The sequence below is a fragment of the Pristiophorus japonicus genome, chromosome 14, assembly GCF_044704955.1.
Source record: "Pristiophorus japonicus isolate sPriJap1 chromosome 14, sPriJap1.hap1, whole genome shotgun sequence".
NCBI lineage: Eukaryota > Metazoa > Chordata > Chondrichthyes > Pristiophoridae > Pristiophorus > Pristiophorus japonicus.
Genome location: NC_091990.1, coordinates 5,191,976 through 5,214,936, shown reverse-complemented (window position 1 = coordinate 5,214,936; position 22,961 = coordinate 5,191,976). Strand labels below are relative to the sequence as shown.

At 50.0% G+C, this 22,961-nt stretch overlaps 1 protein-coding gene across 1 annotated transcript in view; it reads left to right on the top strand.

Moving 5' to 3' along the window:
* Positions 1-22,961, top strand: part of LOC139279272 (discoidin, CUB and LCCL domain-containing protein 1) — a 180,176-nt gene that overhangs the window by 134,561 nt on the left and 22,654 nt on the right. Inside the window, exons 9-12 of the mRNA XM_070898402.1 lie at positions 9,398-9,522; positions 10,412-10,574; positions 16,780-16,878; positions 20,472-20,562. Coding sequence (XP_070754503.1) covers positions 9,398-9,522; positions 10,412-10,574; positions 16,780-16,878; positions 20,472-20,562 — 478 coding nt within the window. The remainder of the gene's footprint in view (positions 1-9,397; positions 9,523-10,411; positions 10,575-16,779; positions 16,879-20,471; positions 20,563-22,961) is intronic.

Here is a 22,961-nt window from a genome sequence, read left to right as displayed (position 1 = left end):
CTCAACTCTGCCTTCCTGCCCGCTCCCCATAACCCTAAACTCAAGAATCTCTCTATTTTCATCTTAAATATAATCAATGACCCAGCCTCCACAGCTCTCTGGGGCAGAGAATTCCAAAGATTCACGACCCTCTAAGAGAAGAAATTCCTCCTCATCTCCATCTTAAATGGGCGACCCCTTATTCTGAAACTATACCCCCTAGTTCTAGATTCCCCTACCAGAGGAAACATCCTTTCTGCATCTACCCTGTCAAGCCCCCTCAGAATTATTATGTCTGTAATGTACTTATGAATGACTCCACGAGGCAATGTGTTGTACTCAAACTGTAGTGACCTTGGTCCTTTATTCGTAACTCCAGAGTGAGGTACAAGCATGGTGGGCAGCCTTTTATACTGGGCCCTGCACACCTCTGCAGGTGACCCTCAGGTCTCCCACCGCAGTGTCCTCTGGTGGACAGCCACTACAACAGGGGCAGGAAACCCTGGTCTCCACCAGTTGCACCCTCTAGTGGTGCCAGCATAGTATATATACACAGTGTAAACCTTATTAATAGTACATCAGGTAACAAGTCTCCATCTTATGCAACTATACAGTGACTACACAGAGAGTATATCTATAGTCTGCATATATAACAAGAATCTTATGTTTCAATAAGATCACCTCTCATTCTTCTAGACTCCAATGAGTATAGGCCCAACCTGCTCAACCTTTCCTCATAAGACAACCCTTTCATCTCAGGAATCAACCTGGTGAACCTTCTCTGAACTGCCTCCAATGCAAGTATATCCCTCCTTAAATAAAGAGACCAAAACTGTACACAGTACTCCAGGTGTGGTCTCACCAACACCCTGTACAGTTGTAGCAGGACTTCTCTGCTTTTATACTCCTTGCAATAAAGGCCAGTATTCCATTTGCCTTCCTGATTACTTGCTGTACCTGCATACTAACCAGATCTCTCTGTACCACAGCATTATCTAGTCTCTCTCCATTTAAATAATAATTTGCTTTTCTATTATTTCTGCCAAAGTGGACAACCTCACATTTTGCCACATTATACTCCATCTGCCAAATGTTTGCCCATTCACTTAACCTGTCTATATCCCTTTGCACACTCTTTATGTCCTCCTCACAACTTGCTTTTCCACCCATCTTTGTATCATCAGCAAATATGTTGAGAAGTTACTGCCAGCAAGACTTGCAACACTGTGGCTCGTGGGTACAGAGGCAGTTCAAAGAGAACAAGGCATCTCCCAAATATCATTCATCAGACTCGTGCTTTCATACCTTGTGTGACTCAGAAATGTCAACAATAGATTGCAGTTTCTGAGAACTAATTATTCCTGGAATTATTTGTAAGTGGGTGAGGGTATTATTGACAATGCAATGGCATATATTTGGTGAGGAAGCAGTGACACCAAAGCTTGCCCAACAGTTGCTAGTGAACCGGTAGTTTGGGGCAATGTGCACAGAGATTTGAGAATGTACTTCACAGTGAAAAGGCGACATTGAAAATACCAATGATTGAGCTGCACTTCATCATCGAGGAATAAGTATTCTGGAACTGGAAAAGAAAGACTTGCATTTATATAGCGCCTTTCACGATCACCAGATGTCCCAAAGCGGTTTACAGCCAATGAAGTACTTTTGGAGTGTAGTCACTGTTGTAATGTAGGAAACACGGCAGCCAATTTGCACACAGCAAGCTCCCACACACAGCAATGTGATAATGATCAGATAATCTGTTTTTTTGTCACATTGATTGAGGGATAAATATTGGCCCCAGGACACCGAGGATAACTCCCCTGCTCTTCTTTGAAATAGTGCCATGGGATCTTTTACGTCCACCAGAGAGAGCAGAAGGGGCCTCGGTTTAGCATTTCATCCGAAAGACGGCACCTCTGACAGTGTCGCACTCTCTCAGCACTGCACTGGGAGTGTCAGCCTGGATTTACATGCTCCAATCCCTGGAGTGGGACTTGAGCAAGTCACTGGTTGATGATTAAGAATGGGAACCGGAGCTAATTCTGCTTTTCTCCTGCCTGATGCGGCAGGGTGGAACAACTGTCATGACCCCACTGCCAGGCCAGCTGAGAACAGCGAAGTTCACACGGCCCAAAGATCGAACTTTAGAACTCCTTGGATCATGCAGTGCCATGCCAAGTGGTGCTTATACCCAGTGAGCATCAGAGCAGCTCTTTTGCAAGTGAACTAAATTTAAAAATGAATTTTGAAGACTTTTAATTCCAAAAGAATGAAATAGTGGTTGGACAACTTGGCATGTTCCCTCAGTTATCAGTTTGTTTGCATGTTGTTCCAGTCAAAACGATTCACATTAGCAGTGAGGGGCTACAGTGGGCCTCAATGCCCTTGAACTGGGTCAGGAGGAGAGCACTCGAAGACCGAAGCCAAAGAGCTGGAAATTCGGTACGGCCCGCTTTGGGGCGGTAACTGTACCGGGGCGCGACCTTTAGCACCGGGCAATGTCTACCGCCTCAAAGTGGGATATTCAGCGCTATTGCCCCAAGTGGAGCACTGAGGGAAACGTTACACACTCCTCCTCGGGCGCTAACGGAGCGAGAGCGCAGGAGGCTTCCGAGCGCCTGGAGAAGGACAAAAAAAAATCGAGGTGAAAATTTCAATGAGCTGCACCCACACTGCCCCACCTCTGCCACAAATAAATAGAAGTTAAAACAATTACATTTCACCAGTCACCTTGCTCTCCGGACGATATCGCCCCGGGATCGTCGCTGGACTAACTGCTTTCCCGGTCGGAAGTCGCGCCAGGCGCTACGAGGGCGTTACGCACTCGGTGATGTCACCATGTGGGCGTGGCTAGTGAGCGCAGTGCAAGTCGACGGCAGGCGCTGACAGCGCAGCGCTCGGGCGGGAGGGGCTGAGCGCGTGGTGCTAACAGGTGACGCTAACCCGCCGAATTTCTCCCCCAATGTCTTTGGCCCTCCCATCCCCCCCCCCCCCCGCTTCCCCCACTTCCCCCAAACGCTGTTCTCTCACAGTCGACTCCACCCCCCTCTCCGCCCACTGTCCCATGCGGTGCCTTACCCTTTTCTATTTCCACCTCGGTCACGTCGCCCGTCGCCTGCCGTGCCTCAGCCCGTTCTCTTTGGGAACCTTCACCGATGGATTTGTCACCGCCAATCTCGAGTATTCTAACGTTCCTCGCCGGCCCCCCTTCCTCCTGTCCCACATCGACTCGAGCTCATCCCCAACTCCGTTGCCTGAGCCGTAACCCACACAAATCCCGATCTCCCCCGTCGTTGGTCTATGATGGCACCAGGATTCCCGCTAAGCTGCACGGAGCTCCCGCGCAGGCCACTCACGGACTTTCCAACGTAAATAACTGCGCAGGCACGGAAAAAGTGAATGCTCTGCACAGCCAACAACAAATTAAAGAAAGACTTGCATTTATATAGAGCCTTTCACAACCACCAGATGTCTCGAAGTGCTTTACAGCCAATGAAGTACTTTTGGAGTGTAGTCACTGTTGTAATGTGGGAAACACGGCAGCCAATTTGCGCACAGCAAGCTCCCACAAGCAGCAATGTGATAATGACCAGATAATCTGTTTTAGTGATGTTGATTGAGGGATAAATATTGGCCCCAGGACACCGGGGATAACTCCCTGCTCTTCTTCAAAATAGTGCCATGGAATCTTTTACGTCCACTTGAGAGAGCAGACAGGGCCTCGGTTTAACATCTCATCCGAATGACAGCACCTCCAACAGTGCAGCACTCCCTCAGCACTGCATTGGGAATGTCAGCCTATATTTTTTTTGTGCTCCAGTCCCTCAAGTGGGACTTGAACCCACAGTCTTCTGACTCAGAGGCAAGGGTGGTACCCACTGAGCCACAGCTGACACCAACAACAATGGGAACATTGATTGGCACCTGATTGGCAGTGTCATGCTGGGATCCCTTGGGACTTCAGGGGATGCGCTCCCTGGTGGCGGAACATGAGAGTGCATGCTTTACAGATACACAACATCACTTCCCGGCAAAATCAAAGTGAAAACTATTTACAAGGTGAGGCAGTCGGGAGCCTTTCTTTCCCTTGTGGACCGCCTCGGTACAAATGTCTGTTCTGGTGTGTTGGCTGTGCCCTCGCTGGGCTGGCGTGTTGTTGGCCCTGCAGGGCTGCTGGGTGAGCCTGGCCTTGCTGCGCTGTTGGGCGTGATGGGTTCGATTTCCTGGTCCGGGGTGGTATCGTTGATCCTTTGAGTGTGTGTTGTGGGCTTGAAAAAGGTGGTGTCTGCTGTGGGTTGTTCAGGGCAGTCTGTGAACCGCAGCCTCGTTTGGTCCAGGTGCTTTCTGCAAATTTGTCCATTGTCTAGTTTGACTACAAACACCTTAGCTATCAGCGTGCCCGCGATCCACTTGGGACCATGTCCATAGTTTAGCACATACACAGGGTCATTCAGATCAATTTCCCGTGATACAGTGGCACGACCATTGTTTACATTTATTTGCTGCCGTCTGCTCTCTACCTGATCATGCAGGTTGGGGTGAACCAGCGAGAGTCTGGTTTTAAGTGTCCTTTTCATGAGTAGCTCAGCCGGGGGCACCCCTGTGAGCGAGTGGGGTCTCGTGCGGTAGCTGAGCAGTACTCGGGACAGGCGGGTTTGGAGTGAGCCTTCTGTGACTTGTTTAAGGCTCTGTTTGTACTGCCCGCTCTGCCTGCCCATTGGAGGCTGGTTTAAACGGGGCCAAGGTGACATGTTTGATCCCATTGCGGGTCATAAATTCTTTAAATTCGGCACTGGTGAAACATGGCCCGTTATCACTGACCAGTATGTCAGGCAGGCCGTGGGTGGCAAACATGGCCCTCAGGCTTTCAATGGTGGCGGTGGCGGTGCTTCCCGACATTATTTCGCATTCAATCCATTTTGAAAAAGCATCCACCACCACCAGGAACATTTTACCGAGAAACGGGCCCGCATAGTCGACATGGATCCTCGACCATGGTCTGGAGGGCCAGGACCACAAACTTAGTGGTGCCTCTCTGGGCGCGTTGCTCAACAGAGCACATACACTGCATTGCCGTACACAGGACTCTAAGTCAGAGTCGATACCGGGCCACCACATGTGGGATCTGGCTATCGCTTTCATCATTACTATACCTGGCTGTGTGCTGTGGAGATCCGAGATAAACGTCTCCCTGCCCTTTTTGGGTAGCACTACGCGGTTACCCCATAACAAGCAGTCTGCCTGAATGGACAGCTCGTCCTTTCGCCGCTGGAACGGCTTGATTAGCTCTTGCATTTCAACGGGGATGCTGGCCCAGCTCCCATGCAGTACACAGTTTTTTACTAGGGACAGCAGAAGATCTTGGCTGGTCCAAGTCCTAATCTGGCAGGCCGTGACAGGTGATTTACCATTTTCAAATGCTTCCATGACCATCAACAAGTCTGCAGGCTGCGCCACCATCAACAAGTTTGCAGGCTGCGCCATTTCCACCCCCGTGGTGGGCAATGGTAGTCGACTGAGAGCATCCGCACAGTTCTCGGTGCTTGGCCTGTGGCGGATGGTATAGTTATACGCTGATAGCGCAAGTGCCCACCTTTGTATGCGAGCTGAGGCATTAGTATTTATCCCCTTGTTTTTAGCGAACAGGGATATGAGAGGCTTGTGATCAGTTTCCAGCTCAAATTTGAGGCCAAACAGGTACTGATGCATTTTCTTTACCCCGAACACACATGCTAATGCCTCTTTCTCAATCATGCTGTAGACCCTCTCGGCCTTAGACAAGCTCCTGGAGGCACGGGTGACAGGTTGCAACTTCCCCGCAACGTTAGCTTGTTGTAATACACACCCGACTCCGTACGACGAGGCATCACAAGCTAGCACAAGTCTTTTACACGGGTTATACAATACAAGCAGCTTGTCAGAGCATAAAATGTTTCTGGCTTTCTCAAAAGCAATCACTTGATTTTTTTCGCCATACTCAGTTCTCACCTTTACACAATAACACATGTAGGGGCTCTAAGAGGGTGCTTAACCCCGGTAGGAAGTTACCAAAATAGTTGAGGAGTCCCAGGAACGACCGCAGCTCCATGACGTTCTGTGGCCTGGGCGCATTCCTGATAGCCTCTGTCTTGGCGTCTGTGGGCCGAATGCCGTCCGCCGCGACCTTTCTCCACAAAAACTCCACTTCTGTTGCCATGAAGACGCATTTCGACCTCTTCAGCCGCAGCCCTACGCGATCCAGTCGCTGGAGGACCTCCTCCAGGTTTTGTATGTGCTCGGCGGTGTCCCGACCCGTGACTAGTATGTTATCCTGAAAAACCACCGTGCGTGGTACCGACTTGAGTAGGCTCTCCATGTTTCTCTGGAAGATCGCTGCAGCCGACCGAATTCCAAACGGGCATCTGTTGTAGATGAACAGTCCCTTGTGCGTGTTGATGCAGGTGAGGCCCTTCGAAGACTCCTCCAGCTCCTGCGTCATGTAAGCCGAAGTCAGGTCGAACTTGGTGAACGTCTTGCCTCCTCCCAGCATCGCAAATAGGTCGTCTGCCTTAGGTAGCAGGTATTGGTCCTGTAGCGAGAAACGATTAATAGCTACTTTATAATCGCCGCAAATCCTGACCGTGCCATCACTTTTGAGTATTGGAACAATCGGGCTGGCCCACTCGCTGAATTCCACTGGGGAGATGATGCCCTCGCGTTGCAGCCTGTCCACCTCAATTTCCACTCTCTCCATCATCATGTGAGGTACCGCTCGCGCCTTGTGGTGAATGGGTTGTGCCTCTGGGACCAAGTGGATCCGCACTTTCGTCCCGGAAAAGTTTCCAATGCCTGGCTCAAAAAGGGAAGGAAATTTTTTAAGAACCTATACATAAGGCCTCATCGACATGTGATAGCGCTCGGATGTCATCCCAGTTCCAGCGGATTTTTCCCAGCCAGCTCCTTCCAAGCAGTGTGGGGCCATCGCCTGGGACAATCCAGAGTGGCAGTTCGTGCACCGTGCCCTCGTAGGTGACCTTGACCATGGCGCTGCCCAGGACAGTGATGAGCTCTTTGGTGTACGTTCTCAGTTTCGTGTGGCTAGGGCTCAGGGCTGGTCTGAGTGCCTTGTTGCACCACAGTCTCTCAAACATCTTTTTACTCATGATGGATTGGCTCGCGCCAGTGTCCAGTTCCATGGCTACGGGTAAGCCATTCAATTTTACATTCAGCATTATAGGTGGACATTTCGTCGAAAATGTGTGTACCCCGTGTACTTCAGCATCTGCCTCCTCTCTCTGAGGCTCAAAATTGCTTTGATCCACCATGGACCGATCTTCCTCTGCCATGTGGTGGTTAGCAGGTTTTACAGAGCTTGCAGCTCGTTGGAGGTGCCCCAGTGTTCCACAGCTCTTGCAAACATACCCTTTGAAGCGGCATGAATAGGCTGAATGGAAGCCTCCACAATGCCAACAAGGTGTGAATTGCCTTGCATTCATCCTTTGTTGCGGACTCTGAGTCATCTAGGTCACCTGAGGCCTGCTGCCAGTTGCAGACTCGTGGTTTCTGCCCTGTACATTTCTGCTCGCAGACACAGTTCCAGTTAATTTATGAACATTGCTAGCACTTGTGTGCTGAGAGATTTGTTTGGTGTTATCACTGGTGGACATAAACGCCTGTGGTATTGCAACAGCCTTACTGAGCGTTGGTGTCTCTACCGTCAAAATTTTCGTAGGATAGTCTCGTGGCCAATGCCCAGTACAAAAAAGTCTCTGAGCATCTGCTCCAGGTAGCCATCAAACTCACATTGTCCTGCAAGTCACCTTAGCTCGGCGACGTAGCTCGCCACTTCCTGACCTTCAGATCGCTGGCACGTGTAGAACCGATACCCCGCCATCAGCACGCTCTCCCTCGGGTTAAGATGCTCCCAAACCAGTGCACACAGCTCCTTATACGACATATCTGTGGGTTTCATCAGAGCCAGAAGATTCTTCATGAGGCTGTAGGTCGGTGCCCCGCAGGCTGTGAGGAGGACCGCTCTCCTTTTTGCAGCGCTTCCTTCTCCGTCCAGCTTGTTAGCTACAAAGTACTGGTCTAGCCGTTCGACATAGGCTTCCCAGTCCTCATCCTCCGAGAACTTCTCCAGGATGCCCACAGTTTGCTGCATCTTTGCGTTGAGTTCGTATTCTCGTCGCCAGTTATTGTGTTCCTAACACAGATGAGACTGCACACAGGGAGGTTAAAGTAACAGTGACCTCAGTCTTTAATAAGACACTCCAGAGTGAGGAACAGGCCTTAGGGGCCGGCGTATATACAGTGTTCCCAAGGGATGCTGGGATCCCTTGGGACTTCAGGGGATGCGCTCCCTGGTGGCAGAACATGGGAGTGCATACTTTACAGATACACAACAGATTGAATCTCCCTTATCCGGGACTCCCTTATCCGGCACCATCCCTCGTCCGGCATCATTCCTGGCCACTGGGTGGTGCATGCGCAGAACACGACCGCCAAAATCCTACTCCCCAATATCACCTTTCTCCTCGATCGGCTGCCCCCCTCCTCGTTGCCCTGCTGTAACTCCTGCAGCCACAGTCCTCGGGCCAGCCACTCCTCCCCACAACGCTCCCTCCGGGGGGGTTGAGGCCGGCTCTTTGGGGCCCCTGCACATTGATTGGCTGACTGACTGACAGTCGGTCCAGCCAATCAGCACACACACATACTTACCCCAGCAACAGCACGCAAAGGCACAGCCCACCCAAACAAGTGACCACCCCTCATCTGGCAAAGTCCCTCGTTCAGGACAGGCCAGGTCCCGAGGGTGCCGGATAAGGCTATTCAGTGACTACCCCCCCCCCCCGCGCTAGAAATGCGTGTGTTGGAGGCCACGGCAAGGACTGGATAAAGCTCAGCCGTAACAGCACCTACAGCTGAACACTGCTCCAGTACTATGCAGAATCACACTGGGACAAATGGGGTCACTTCGATGCTGAACCAACAACCACCAGCATCAGTGTGGGCATACCACACTGGGAGGAGGTCAGGCAAAGGGAGAGCGCGGCAAGAGAAAAGCAGATTTTACCATTGAATATTGTTTTGAGAAGAATACTTTGTTGATAAATAAGAACATAAGAAATAGGAGCAGGAGTAGACCATTTGGCCCCTCGAGCCTGCTCCGCCATTCAATAAGATCATGGCTGATCTGATCTTAGACTCAGCTCCACTTCCCTGCCCACTCCCCATAACCCTTGACTCCCTTATTGTTCAAAAATCTGTCTATCTCCACCTTAACTACATTCAATAAGGATTCAATATTCAACTAAGGATGTTGAGCAAAGATATAAAGTGTGTCTCTACTATAAATGATTCTAGAAATATATTTAACTGCAGTTCTCCAGTGTGTTATGTTTTATTGCCTGTGTTGTGCCACCTAAACTTTCAGGGATTGTGACCAAAGGCAGCACGAACAATGACTATAACTTTTATGTGAAGACGTACAAGATCTCCTACAGCAAAGATGGGAATATCTGGAGAACCTATAAGAGAAAGCATAGCAAGGAAGACAAGGTACATCTTGTTTAAGAACATAAGAATTAGGAGTAGGAGTTGGCCATTCGGCCCCTCGAGCCTGCTCCGCCATTCAATAAGATCATGGTTGATCATTGACCTCAACTCCACTTTCCCGTCCGATCTCCATATCCCTTGCTTCGCCCAAAGTTCAAAAATCTATCGATCTCAGCCTTGAATATACTCAAAGACTGAGCATCCACAGCCCTCTGGGGCAGAGAATTCCAAAGATTCACCACCCTCTGAGTGAAGAAATTCCTCCTCATCTCAGTCCTAAATGGCCGACCCCTTATCCTGAGACTATGCCCGCTGGTCTAGACTCTCCAGCCCGGGGGAAACAACCTCCCAGCATCTACCCTGTCAATCCTCCTCAGAATCTTAGATGTTTCAATGAGATCACCTCTCATTCTTCTAAACTCCAGAGAGTATCGGCTCAATCTACGCAATCTTTCCTGATAGGACAAACCTCTCACCCCAAGGATCAATCTAGTGAACCTTTGTTGCACCGCCTCTAAGGCAAGTATATCCTTCCTTAAATAAGACCAAGACTATGCACAGTACACTGGGTGTGGCCTCACAAAGGCCCTGTACAATTGTAGCAAGACTTCCTTACTCTTGTACTCCAGCCGCCTTGCAATAAAGGACGACATGCCATTGGCCTTCCGAATTGCTCACTGTGCCTGCATGCCAACTCTCTGTGTTTTGTGCACAAGAGCCCTCACATCCCTCCGACCAACATTTCATAGTTTCTCACCATTTAAAATGTAACTAACTAATTGAATGCTGAGTTATAATCTCCAACTATACGTTGATATTTATACTCTTTCAAATGGTGACCCACCTACATTTTGTTCTGCATTTTATTTTTATTTTCCTTTTTTCCGAAAAGGTTTTCGAAGGAAACGTGAACTACCAACAACTGGCTCGGAACAATTTTATCCCATCGTTTGTGGGGCGTTACATTCGCATTAGTCCACAGCAATGGCACCATAGGATTGCCCTGAAGGTGAAGGTGATTGGCTGCAAGGTCTCACAAAGAAACCGACCAATCGGTAACCACTCAACTTTTTCTTCTACTTTTTTCTGTTATGGGGCGAACAAAATGTCAGTGTTAATGATTCCAGATGGCTGTGTGTGGTGGTGTAGAGGCTTTGGGCCCACGCAGCAGAGCAGGTCTCCAGTCGTCCTGGTTAACCCTTGCCACTGGACCAAGACCCAGCTCTGTCAAGCCCGTGTGGCTGGCTGGTGTGCAACGGCCACCCCACGTTAAAAGAAATCCACGCACAGGCATCTTCCACCCTTTAAAACAAAGTCATTAGTCACCTGAGCACTCATGTTAGTGAGGAAGCAAGTTATCCTCGACCTCGAGGGGCTGCTGAAGAAGAAGCAGCAGCTTTGGGACGAGACCTGTATCCCAGAGGTCGCGCCTACAAATCTCTCTGTGGCTACTTCTAAAACTGGCTTCGTTAAATCTTTTCATTTGTGGGCTGAAGCATAGAAACTTAGAAATTAGGTGCAGGAGCAGGCCATTCGGCCCTTCAAGCCTGCACCGCCATTCAACAAGATCATGGCTGATCATTCAACCTCAGTACCCATTTCCTGCTGGCTGGTGCTGGGGGAGAAAAAAAGTGGCATAAAAGCTGCCAGAATGTCGTAAAATCCAACCAGTGCCCCTCGGGGACGGGATCCTGCTCGACCTCCCCAGCCTGGCCAACATGTGAGTCCAGTCCCATGCCACGCGATTGGCTCCAAGTGACCCCAGCAAATCCCTCAGTTGTAAAACAATGGCTCGGGGCAACTCGGAACGAACAGAAATGTGATCGTTCCAGTGCTGCTCACATCCCAAGAACAATGAAGGTACAGTGTGTCGTCCGAAATCCGGAAACCTTGCGGCCAAGGCCATTCCGGATTCCGGGTATTTCTGGATTTCGGAACGTCTTTGCCTGAGCCGAGGTAGGTGGGGTTGGCGGGGGTGGGGGTGGGGGGGGGGGGGTGGGGTTGGTGGGGACGGTTGTGGGGTGGGAGGCGAGGTCGGGCCGCCGAGGTAAGGGGGCGAGGTCGAGCTGCCGAGAGCCGGGGTGAGGTCGGGCCGGGGCCAAGTCGGGGGAATCCGGATTTCGGAACATTCCGAATTTCGGAACTCCGGATTTTGGACGCTCAACCTGTAAAAGAAATTAGACATTTCCAAAGAAATGGACTGTTCTCGGAGAGCATCGCGTTGCTTATTGTGTTCCCGTTCCAGACACAGGGTTAATAACTTACCGCTGAAAAACAATGTACATATCTTGCACATCAATCAAATATGGAGGCTTTGGTTTGAGTTCTGTCCGTTTACTAGATTCCGACAGGTGAATGGACATTTATGAAGTAAATATATTCAGTTAAAATTAATTGAATAACTGAATGAACAAATCAAAATTTATTGCCATACATAACACTTTGAGGAAAGTTACTTACAGACTTAGGTTGTTCTTTTCTTCCTCTATCTCTCAATTTTCTCCCCTCCTGCTCTCCTGAAGGCCTTGCTGAAATATGGTACCCCAGCATCAGCCACCCTCTCCTCGCTTCTGGGTCAGAAGGTTGTGGGTTCAAGTCCCATTCCAGGGACTTGAGCACAAAAATCTAGGCTGACACTCCAGTGCAGTGCTGAGGGAGTGCTGCACTGTCAGAGGTGTCGTCTTTCGGATGAGACGTTAAACCGAGGCCCCGTCTGCTCTCTCGGGTGGACGTAAAGAATCCCACGGCACTATTTTGAAGAAGAGCAGGGGAGTTATCCCCGGTGTCCTGGTCGATGTTTATCCCTCAATCAACATCACTAAAACAGATTATTTGGTCATTATCGCATTGCTGTGTGTGGGAGCTTGCTGTGCACAAATTGGCTGCTGCCTTTCCTACATTACAACAGTGACTGCACTCCAAAAGTGCTTCATTGGCTGTAAAGCGCTTTAGGATGATCTGAGGTTGTGAAAGGCGCTATATAAATGCAAGTCTTTATCACCTTTCAGCCTTGACAATGAATGTTGATGACTAATAGACTGTACATTAACTCTTGTTTTCATAAGAATATAATTTCATAAGAATTTGCTGTCTCAGAGAGCAGTGGAAGCTGGGACATTGAATAAATTTAAGACAGAACTAGACAGTTTCTTAAACGATAAGGGGATAAGGGGTTATGGGGAGCGGGCGGGGAAGTGGAGCTGAGTTCATGATCAGATCAGCCATGATCTTATTGAATGGCGGAGCAGGCTCGAGGGACCAAATGGCTGACTCCTGCTCCTATTTCTTATGTTCTTATGTTCTTATAAGAAATAGGAACAGGAGTAGGCCATACAGGCCCCTCGAGCCTGCTCCGTTATTTAATACAATCATGGCTAATCCGATCATGGACTCAGCTCCACTTCCCTGCCCGCACCCATAACTCCTTATCCCCTTATCGGTTAAGAAACTATTTCCGTCTTAAATTTACTCAATGTCCCAGCTTTCACAGCTCTCTGAGGCAGCAAACTCCACTGATTTACAACCCTCTGAGAGAAGAAATTCCTCCTCATCTTAATTTTAAATGGGCGGCCCCTTATTCTAAGATTATGCCCCCTAGTTTTCACTGGTAAACTAACGCCACTGATAATCTTTTATTTATACAACATGCTGTCCATCATGATTTTAGCAACTTCATTGTTTGCGATAAGTAATCATTTGCCCCATTCTTGGGCGGGGTCAAGCTGTGAGGGAATCACCGAGCCAGAAAACATCCGGTGGGAAAGTAGCAAGATCGAAATCCATAATCAAGGAGAGGGAGGAAAAGTGAGATTGAAAGAGCTAGGCTAGAAGGGAGCGTCGGTTGAGTTGGGATAATAAGCGCAAGGCTGGAAAGATGCAACTACGCTAAGAATTTGTCGGCTGCAATCAGAGCAACGTCCTCAGTTCAAAGAGAGAATCGTGTTTCAAACCACAGACGTGAGATAATGTAATATAAATCATGCATGGCTTTAATTACTGGGTTTGAAACACAAATAAACAGTTCGGTAAGAATCGAACAAGGATGTGGCTTCGTACATGATGTAACTGTCTCTAAGAACGCATGACCCATTCACATCCTTCCGACGCTGATTAATTCACCACCAGGATGGGTCACTCCATTTCTTGGGGAAAAACATTTAATTTCTCTAAAATTACAAACAAAACTGGGGACTGAGTGATGCAGTGGGTTAGATGCTGATCTTTGGCCTTAGAAAACTAGATTTGACTTCAGCCCAGATTGATGGTATGAAAATATGCTCTGTGTGCTGGCTGTGGGGTCCAATGTGAAATGCATTTGGTCGGTCTTACTCCAGGTCCTGCTGGGGACGATCTCACAGCACCAAATTGCTCATAATTCAACCACAATTGGCAGTATCTTCTTACTCCTAATGTCTGGTGTGGGAAAGGGGGAGGGCAGGGAGCGGAATAGCATTAATGCAGTAGGAATGATACAGTAGCACAGTGGTTATGTCACTGTGGACCAGTAATCCAGAGACCTGGTCTAATGATTCAGAGACATGAGTTCAAATCCCACCACAGCTGGAGAATTTAAATTCAAAAAAATAATTAAATAAACTTGGAATGAAATAAAAAGCTAGTATCAGTAATAGTGACCATGAAACTACCAGATTGTCATAAAAACCCATCTGGTTCACTAATGTCCTTTAGGGAAGGAAATCTGCCGCCCTTACCCGGTCTGGGCCTATATGTGACTCCAGACCCACAGCAATGGGATTGACTCTTAACTGCCCCTGAAATGGCCCAGCGAGACATTTGTATTCAAGAAGGTGACTCACCACCACAGTCTTGAGGGTGATTAGGGATGGGCAATAAATGCCAGCTTTGCCAGTGACACCCACATCCTGTGAACAAATAAATAAAAATAATTATCTTCTGAGGTGAGGGCTGAAGCACATTGTTGCACCTCGCTGACCTACATTGGCTCCCGGTTCAGCAACGCCTCGATTTTCAAAATTCTCATCCCTATTTTCAAATCCCTCCATGGCCTCTGCCCCTCCCTATCTCTGTAATCTCCTCCAGCCCCACAACCCATCCCCGAGATCTCTGCGCTCCTCTAATTCTGCCCTCTTGAACATCCCTGATTATAATCACTCAACTGTTGGTGGCCGTGCCTTCTGTTGCCTGGGCCCCAAGCTCTGGAACTCCCTGCCTAAACCCTCCTTCAAGATGCTCCTTAAAACATACCTCTTTGAGACCAAGCTTTTAGTCACCTGCGCTAATCTCTACTTATACGGCTCGGCGTCAAATTTTTTATCCATAACACTCATGTGAAGCGGCTTGGGACGTTGCACTACGTTAACGGCGCTATATAAATACAGGTTGTTGTTGTTATAGAGGGAACTTTACTCTGTGTTTGAGTAACACTAAATGCTTCAAACAGAATGTGTTCTATTCCCAGCACTACCATCCCTCACCTTAATAAGCTGATAATAAAAGTAATTAAAAGTGTTAACCGAACAATTAATGTCAGTAAAAGTCAGTACAGTTTTACCCAAACTTCGCAAATGTTATCTTTTTTTGGAAGGAAATCAAAATGATTAGATTGCAGACAGCGCAAGCAAAAGCATCGATGCTAGGGGGGATTTTAGCCACTATCAACCTGTGGAAGAAGATCATAGATCAAACAGGCCGACTGCACATAAATCGAAGAGTTGTTTCCCCAGGGGACTGGAGGGTGACACAGGGAGTCAATCACTGCCAATGTGGACTGACTCCTGGTGCCTGGCATTGACAGAGGCTTGGGGAATCACACGCGTGGCTAAATCCCATGCTGGGAATGGTGTGTGTTACCAGGAGAAAGTGGGGATGGAGGTTAACAGAAGAAGGAAAAGGAGTAGAGCATTAATTTCATTAATTCCCCTCTCAAAATAAATTCTGAAAATATCAGGCACCATGGAAGGAATTCATTGTACGAGCGCTTTAGTGGCAACCGTGCCTTCTGTTGCCTGGGCCCCAAGCTCTGGAACTCCCTCCCTAAACCTCTTCACCTCTCTACCTCTCTTTCCTCCTTTAAGACGCTCCTTAAAACCCACCTCTTTGAGCAAGCTTTTGGTCACCTGTCCTAATATCTCCTTAACTGGCTCGGTGTCAAATTTTGTTTTATAACGCTCCTGTGAAGCGCCTTGGGACATTTTACTATGTTACTGGCGCTGTGGCTCAGTGGGTAGCACTCTCGCCTCTGACTCAGAAGTTGTGGGTTCAAATCCCACTCTAGGAGCATATTCAAGTCCTTTTCAAATGTGGTGAGGGTCTCTGTCTCTACCACACTTTCAGGCAGCGAGTTCCAGACCCCCACTCCCACCCTCTGGGTGAAAAAAGTTCTCCTCCTCTAATCCTCTACCAATTACTCCAGTGCAGTACTGAGGGAGTGCCGCATTGTCGGAGGGGCAGTACTGAGGGAGCGCCGCACTGTCGGAGGGGCAGTACTGAGGGAGCACCGCACTGTCGGAGGGGCAGTGCTGAGGGAGCGCCACACTGTTGCAGGGGCAGTACTGAGGGAGTGCCGCACTGTCGGAGGGGCAGTGCTGAGGGAGCACCACACTGTTGGAGGGGCAGTACTGAGGGAGTGCTGCACTGTCGGAGGGGCAGTACTGAGGGAGTGCTGCACTGTCGGAGGGGCAGTACTGAGGGAGTGCTGCACTGTCGGAGGGGCAGTACTGAGGGAGGGCTGCACTGTCGGAGGTGACGTCTTTCAGATGAGATGTTAAACCGAGGCCCTGTCTGCTCTCTCAGGTGCATGTAAAAGATCCCACGGCACTATTTTGAAGAAAAACAGGGGAGTTATCCTCAGTGTCATGTCCAAAATTTATCCCTCAATCAGCATCACAAAAAACAGATTATCTGGTCATTATCATATTGCTGTGTGTGGGAGCTTGCTGTGCGTACATTGGCTGCTGCGTTTCCCACATTCCAACAGTGGCTACACTCCAAAAGTACTTCATTGGCTGTAAAGTGCTTTGATACGTGTGGTGGTTGTGAAAGGTGCTATATAAATGCAAGTCTTTTCTTTCTATATAATTGCAGGATGTTGTTGTTTAGGAGGCGGCTAGTCCTGAAAGGGACGGATGGTAAATCCTCTCTTTGTTGTTGGCACGACAGAAGGAAGCTCTTGAAATTGACTTCTAATGAAACGTGGGGTTTTTGTGAGAATGAAGCGGGTTTGAGCGGCCCCTGTCTGGGTTATGTCGGGATGCTCACTCTGCCCTTGTGTTTCCCCAGATATTCCTCGCAGTGCAAAACCCGTGCCAAAGCCCACCAGCGTCCCCACAGAAAGCAGCACTCGGAAGGACCTTGTGATCGTGGAGAAACACTCGCCAGGTAATGTGTGGGGATAAACAGGCAGCCAATGTTTGAAACCTGAAACTAAAGCAGAAAATGCTGCAAATGCACAATTCCTTGTCAGTCACACTCCTGTGAAGCACCTTGGGACGTTTTACTGCGTTAAAGGCGCTATATAAACGCAGGCTGTTGTTGTATTTACCATGTCGGTGTCTGTAAGGAGAGGACGGCTTCTGGTGTAACCCAACATCAGAGCTGGTGTGGACTGCGACCTGGAACACACCAGAACATGAGTGTCATTTATAGTTTGAATCCTGTAATTAAGAAAACGTTACATTTTATGATAATGGGCATAAAATATTTTCAAGTTTATTAGTAGAGCTTTTAGATTGCATTTTTGTCTTTAATGGAACGCGGTGTGGAGCTGTTCTGATCAATACAGGCCAGTAGAGTATTATGACTGAAATATCTCAAAAGGGGGTTTCATTTATACCTGGATTTAATTAACTCATAATCACCCAACGTTTGTACCTGGGGGGCCGAACTTACCCCGTTGGTCACCTCACATTAGCGCCTCCGAAGAGTTTCCCCTGCCAAGTGGGGGAGAGGGGGGGGCGCTATTTCGCAGGAGTGCGCGGGGGCATGAAGGCATTAGCGGCCCGGGCTGCTGCGGTGTGCACCGACTCCTTTCCACCCCATGCCGGACATTGTCCACTGCCCCGTGAGGCCGACGCGGACAATGACCGCGATCCAGACCAGTCACCCATCGCAGGGCGAAACTTAAAGGGGGGAGGGTGCGCTGCGCCGCGCATCACCATCTTTTGTTCTCCACCCCGCCCCCGCCCCCGCCCCCCGCATCACCGGTGGGGCCGTTGACCGATACTTCCGCGACGTCCGCACCGCGATCGTGTAGCCTTGCGATCCGTCTCGGTGCCGGGCTGCGGCCACAGCATGCCTTCACCCTGGTGGCCTGGTGGAGGCCATCAAAGGATCTGCAGAGTCATAGCGTTCCTCCCCTTTAATGGCAGGGGAGGAACGTTACAATAAGAACATAGGAAATGGGAGCAGGGGTCGGCCATTCGGCCCCTCGAGCCTGCTCCGCCAGTTAATAAGATCGTGGCTGATCTGATCATGGACTCAGCTCCACTTCCCCGCCCGCTCCCCATAACCCTTCACTCCCTTATCGCTCAAAAATCTGTCCATCTCCACCTTAAATATATTCAATGACCCAGCCTCCACAACTTTCTGAGGCAGAGAATTCCACAGATTTACAACCCTCTGAGAGAAGAAATTCCTCCTCATTGCAGTTTTAATGGGCGGGCCCTTATTCTGAGACTATGTCCCCTAGTTTTAGTTTCCCCTATGAGTGGAAATATCCTCTCTGCATCCACCTTGTCGAGCCCCCTCATTATCTTTTATCTTTCAATAGGATCACCTCTCATCCTTCTGAATTCCAATTAGTATAGGCCCAACCTACTCAACCTATCTTCATAAGTCAAACCCCGCATCTCTGGAATCAACCGAGTGAACCTTCTCTGAACTGCCTCCAATGCAAGTATATCCTTTCGTAAATACGGAGACCAGAACTACACGCAGTACTCCAGTTGTGGCCTTGGGGCATCAGGGCGATGCGGAGAGGCCCAAGTCGCGCCCCGGATTCTGCCCCGAGAGGAAGTGGAGCATGCAACATTACGCTCCACTTCCTGTGAGGGCCAGTAACCGGAATTTCGCTTCCGGGGCGGGACTTGTCTGGCCCCGGAGAGGTTATGGCCCCCACCCGGGGCAATGGGGAATTACGACCCCCTGATGTTTAATTAGGTGTCTGTAGTCCCTGATGTTTCATGTTATTTTACACAATAACTCATGTTTAATTCTTCCCTTTAAATATTGGCATTGTGGAGATCTCGTTAAGATTATTGTCATCTAACTAAATAGGGCAAAGCAAATGCAGTGGGGTAGGTCCGAGCTCCCGATTGGACCATCTGGTGGATAGCGGGGACATTGAGGGACCTTCTCTCAGGCTTTTTGTGTGTTCCCATTGAACGTCCTATTTTAAGAGTGATTTTGGAATGAACTGGTAGCAGTGAGTTGTGTATTTAACCACAATTAGGATTAATAATTGACCGATTTATAGATTCTAGCATTTTCCCTACTGCTGATGTCGGGCTAACTGGCCTGTAGTTCCCTGTTTTCTTTCTCCCTCCTTTCTTGACTAGCGGGGTTACGTTTGCTACCTTCCAATCCCCAGGGACCTTTCGAGACTTTGGGACTTCTGGAAAATCACACCCAATGCATCCACTATCCCTGTAGCTACCGCTTTTAAACCCTAGGATGTAGGCCAACAGGTCCAGGGGATTTGTCGGCTTTTAGCCCCATTAATTTCTCCAGTACTATTTCATTACTAATACTAATTTCTTTAAGTCCCTCATTCTGGCAGGACCCTCATTTTTTAATTTGTCCAGCAGTGCAGGACTTGTGTTTTGTTACTGCTAGTTCTCATTTTCAAAGAAGGTTAAAACACACCGTTCAGTTTTCAGCCACAGTAAGATTGAATGAAAAACGACAAACACAAAATAAGAATGTTAAAAGGTCGATGGGCAAAAAATTGAATGGAATAGCGGCACCTGTTAGTGCCGGAGAGGGGTGAGAGTGAGACTGGCTGAGGTGCTCTTGCAGAGAGCCGGCACGGGCTTGACGGGCCAAATGGCCGCCTTCCGTGCTGTAACCGTTCTATGATCCATCATTTTTTACATTTTAATATCCCCTTTCCGAGCCCTCGCTTCATAGATATTTGAACCTGTCATCCACACAATTCTTAATTTTAAATCTGGAATCGATAACTTCATGTTGACCGAAGGGGACATAGTCTTAGAATAAGGGGCCGCCCATTTAAAACTGAGATGAGGAGGAATTTCTTCTCTCAGTGGGTTGTAAATCTGTGGAATTCCCTGCCCCAGAGAGCTGTGGAGGCTGGGTCATTGAATATATTTAAGGCGGAGATAGACAGATTTTTGAGTGATAAGGGAGGAGCGGGCGGGGAAGTGGAGCTGAGTCCATGATCAGATCAGCCATGATCTTATTGAATGGCGGAGCAGGCTCGAGGGGCCAAATGGCCGACTCCTGCTTCTATTTCCTGTGTTATGTTCTTATGTTAAAGGTCTTAAGGGATATGGGGCAAAGGCGGGTATGTGGAGTTAGGTCACAGATCAGCCAGGATCTCATTGAATGGTGGAACAGGCTCAAGGGGCCAAATGGCCTCCTCTTCTGTTCCAACTAGGAACCAGTGAGTAACCTCTGGCCCCGCCAGGTTGTGGATCAACTAGCGGGAGAAATGTGACCATCAGGGTGAAGCGGGTTGTGACCTTTCTTTCCCAGCGAGTGAGATACTCACTTAGCAACCAGACGAAGATGGGACAGAGCTCTGTGGGTGTATCAGCCAATGCGTACACATGCCAGTCTTGGCCACAAGTCAGACCTGCAGCCGCCATGGGTGGGAAAGCAAAGATGGAAGCTTGTGTTCATGAAGATATTTGTGAGGAAAGCCCACCTAGATCAGGTTCAATCTGTCGGCCACATATCGTCATTGTGATCAAATGTACGCTGCAATTCATATTATTCTCTTTTTTTTGCAGATTTAAATTTAATAGTGATACTTACTGTGGTTGGTTTCATAGTAATCATTTCTACTGTTGTCCTGTTGTTGTGCCTATACTACAAGAAAAGGTGAGTGAGTTTGACATATTAAGAACGTAAGGATTGGGAGCAGGAGTCAGCCATTCGGCCCCTCAAGCCTGCTCCGCCATTCACTAAGATCATGGCTGATCATTGACCTCAACTCCACTTTCCCGCTCGATCCCCATAACCCTTCATTTCCCTAGAGTCCAAAAATCTATTGACCTCAGCCTTGAATATACTCAACTACTGAGCATCCATGGCCCTCTGGGGCAGAGAATTGCAAAGATTCACCCCCCACTAAGTGAAGAAATTCCTCCTCATCTCAGTCCTAAAAGGCCAACCCCTTATCCTGGTAACAAAATTCTTACAGGGCTTGACAGGGTAGATGCAGGGAGGATGTTTCCCTCGGCTGGGGAATCTAGAACCAGGGTCACAGTCTCAGAATAAGAGGTCGGCCATTTAGGACTAAGGTTAGGAGAAGCCTCTTCACTCAGAGGGCCCAAGTTTCCACAAGAAAAAAAACGGGCGCCCCTCCGAGCTGGGCGCCCGTTTATCGTGCCTAAAACGGCGCCTAAAAAAAAAAATCGCGATTCTGGAGCGTTCTGCAGCTCCTTGTCTGCCTGGCGCGGCGCCCAGGGGGGCGGAGCCTACACTCGCGCCGATTTTGTAAGTGGGAGGGGGCGGGTACTATTTAAATGAGTTTTTTTCCTGCCGGCAACGCTGTGCGTGCGCGTTGGAGCGTTCGCGCATGCTCAGTGTGAAAAAAACATTGGCACTCGGCAATTTTTGTTGTTCTTTGTAGCTGTTTAGTTTTTTAAAATGTTTTAATAAAAGCACATTGCCATCAGCACAGAGGCTTCTTGTAGCAGTGAGAAGGCCGCAGGAAGCCTCAGAAAGTTGAGGCAGCCGTTTCCTGACGACCTCCGCCTTTTGCCGTCGGGAAATGGCTCCTCAATTTCTGAGGCTTCCTACAGCCTTCTCTCTTTCCCGCCAGCCGTCTGGAACGGCTCCATTCCCTTCCCCCCCCCCCCCCCCCCCCCCCCGCGTTCGGTCGGCTCCCTCCTCCCTCCTCCCCCCCCCCACCCCCCCCGCGTTCGGTCGGCTCCCTCCTCCCTCCTCCCCCCCCCCCCCCCCCCCCGCCCGCGTTCGGTCGGCTCCCTTCCCTCCTCCCCCCCCCCCAGCCCGCGTTCGGTCGGCTCCCTCCTCCCTCCTCCCCCCCCCCAGCCCGCGTTCGGTCGGCTCCCTCCTCCCTCCTCCCCCCCCCAGCCCGCGTTCGGTCGGCTCCCTCCTCCCTCCTCCCCCCCCCCCCCCCGCCCGCGTTCGGTCGGCTCCCTTCCCTCCTCCCCCCCCCCCAGCCCGCGTTCGGTCGGCTCCCTCCTCCCTCCTCCCCCCCCCCCCAGCCCGCGTTCGGTCGGCTCCCTCCTCCCTCCTCCCCCCCCCCCAGCCCGCGTTCGGTCGGCTCCCTTCCCTCCTCCCCCCCCAGCCCGCGTTCGGTCGGCTCCCTCCTCCCTCCTCCTCCCCCCCCCAGCCCGCGTTCGGTCGGCTCCCTCCTCCCTCCTCCCCCCCCCCAGCCCGCGTTCGGTCGGCTCCCTCCTCCCTCCTCCCCCCCCCAGCCCGCGTTCGGTCGGCTCCCTCCTCCCTCCTCCCCCCCCCCCCCCCCGCCCGCGTTCGGTCGGCTCCCTTCCCTCCTCCCCCCCCCCAGCCCGCGTTCGGTCGGCTCCCTCCTCCCTCCTCCCCCCCCCCCAGCCCGCGTTCGGTCGGCTCCCTCCTCCCTCCTCCCCCCCCCCAGCCCGCGTTCGGTCGGCTCCCTCCTCCCTCCTCCCCCCCCCAGCCCGCGTTCGGTCGGCTCCCTCCTCCCTCCTCCCCCCCCCAGCCCGCGTTCGGTCGGCTCCCTCCTCCCTCCTCCCCCCCCCAGCCCGCGTTCGGTCGGCTCCCTCCTCCCTCCTCCCCCCCCCGCCTGCGTTCGGTCGGCTCCCTCGTTTTGTCAGGCTTGCTGCACCATTCTCCCTGGCTGAAGCACTTTCACACAGGTAGGAAGATGGTTTATTTAATCTTTTCTTTGCTTATAAATGTTTATTCAGGTTGGATTTATTTGTATAATATTTGTATAAGTATAAATAAGGATTGATTGTAGAATTTAATGACTTCCCTTCCCCCCCCCTCCCCTCCTCCCCCCCCACCTCGTTCTGGACGCCTAATTTGTAACCTGCGCCTGATTTTTTTAATGTGTAGAACAGGTTTTTTCAGTTCTACAAAAATCTTCACTTGCTCCATTCTACTTTAGTTTGGAGTACGTTTTCACTGTGGAAACTTTCAAATCAGGCGTCAGTAGCCGGACACGCCCCCTTTTGAAGAAAAAATTCTGTTCCAAAGTAGAACTGTTCTACCTGACTAGAACTGCAGAAAAAAAAATGTGGAGAATTGCGAATTCTAAGATAGTCCGTTCT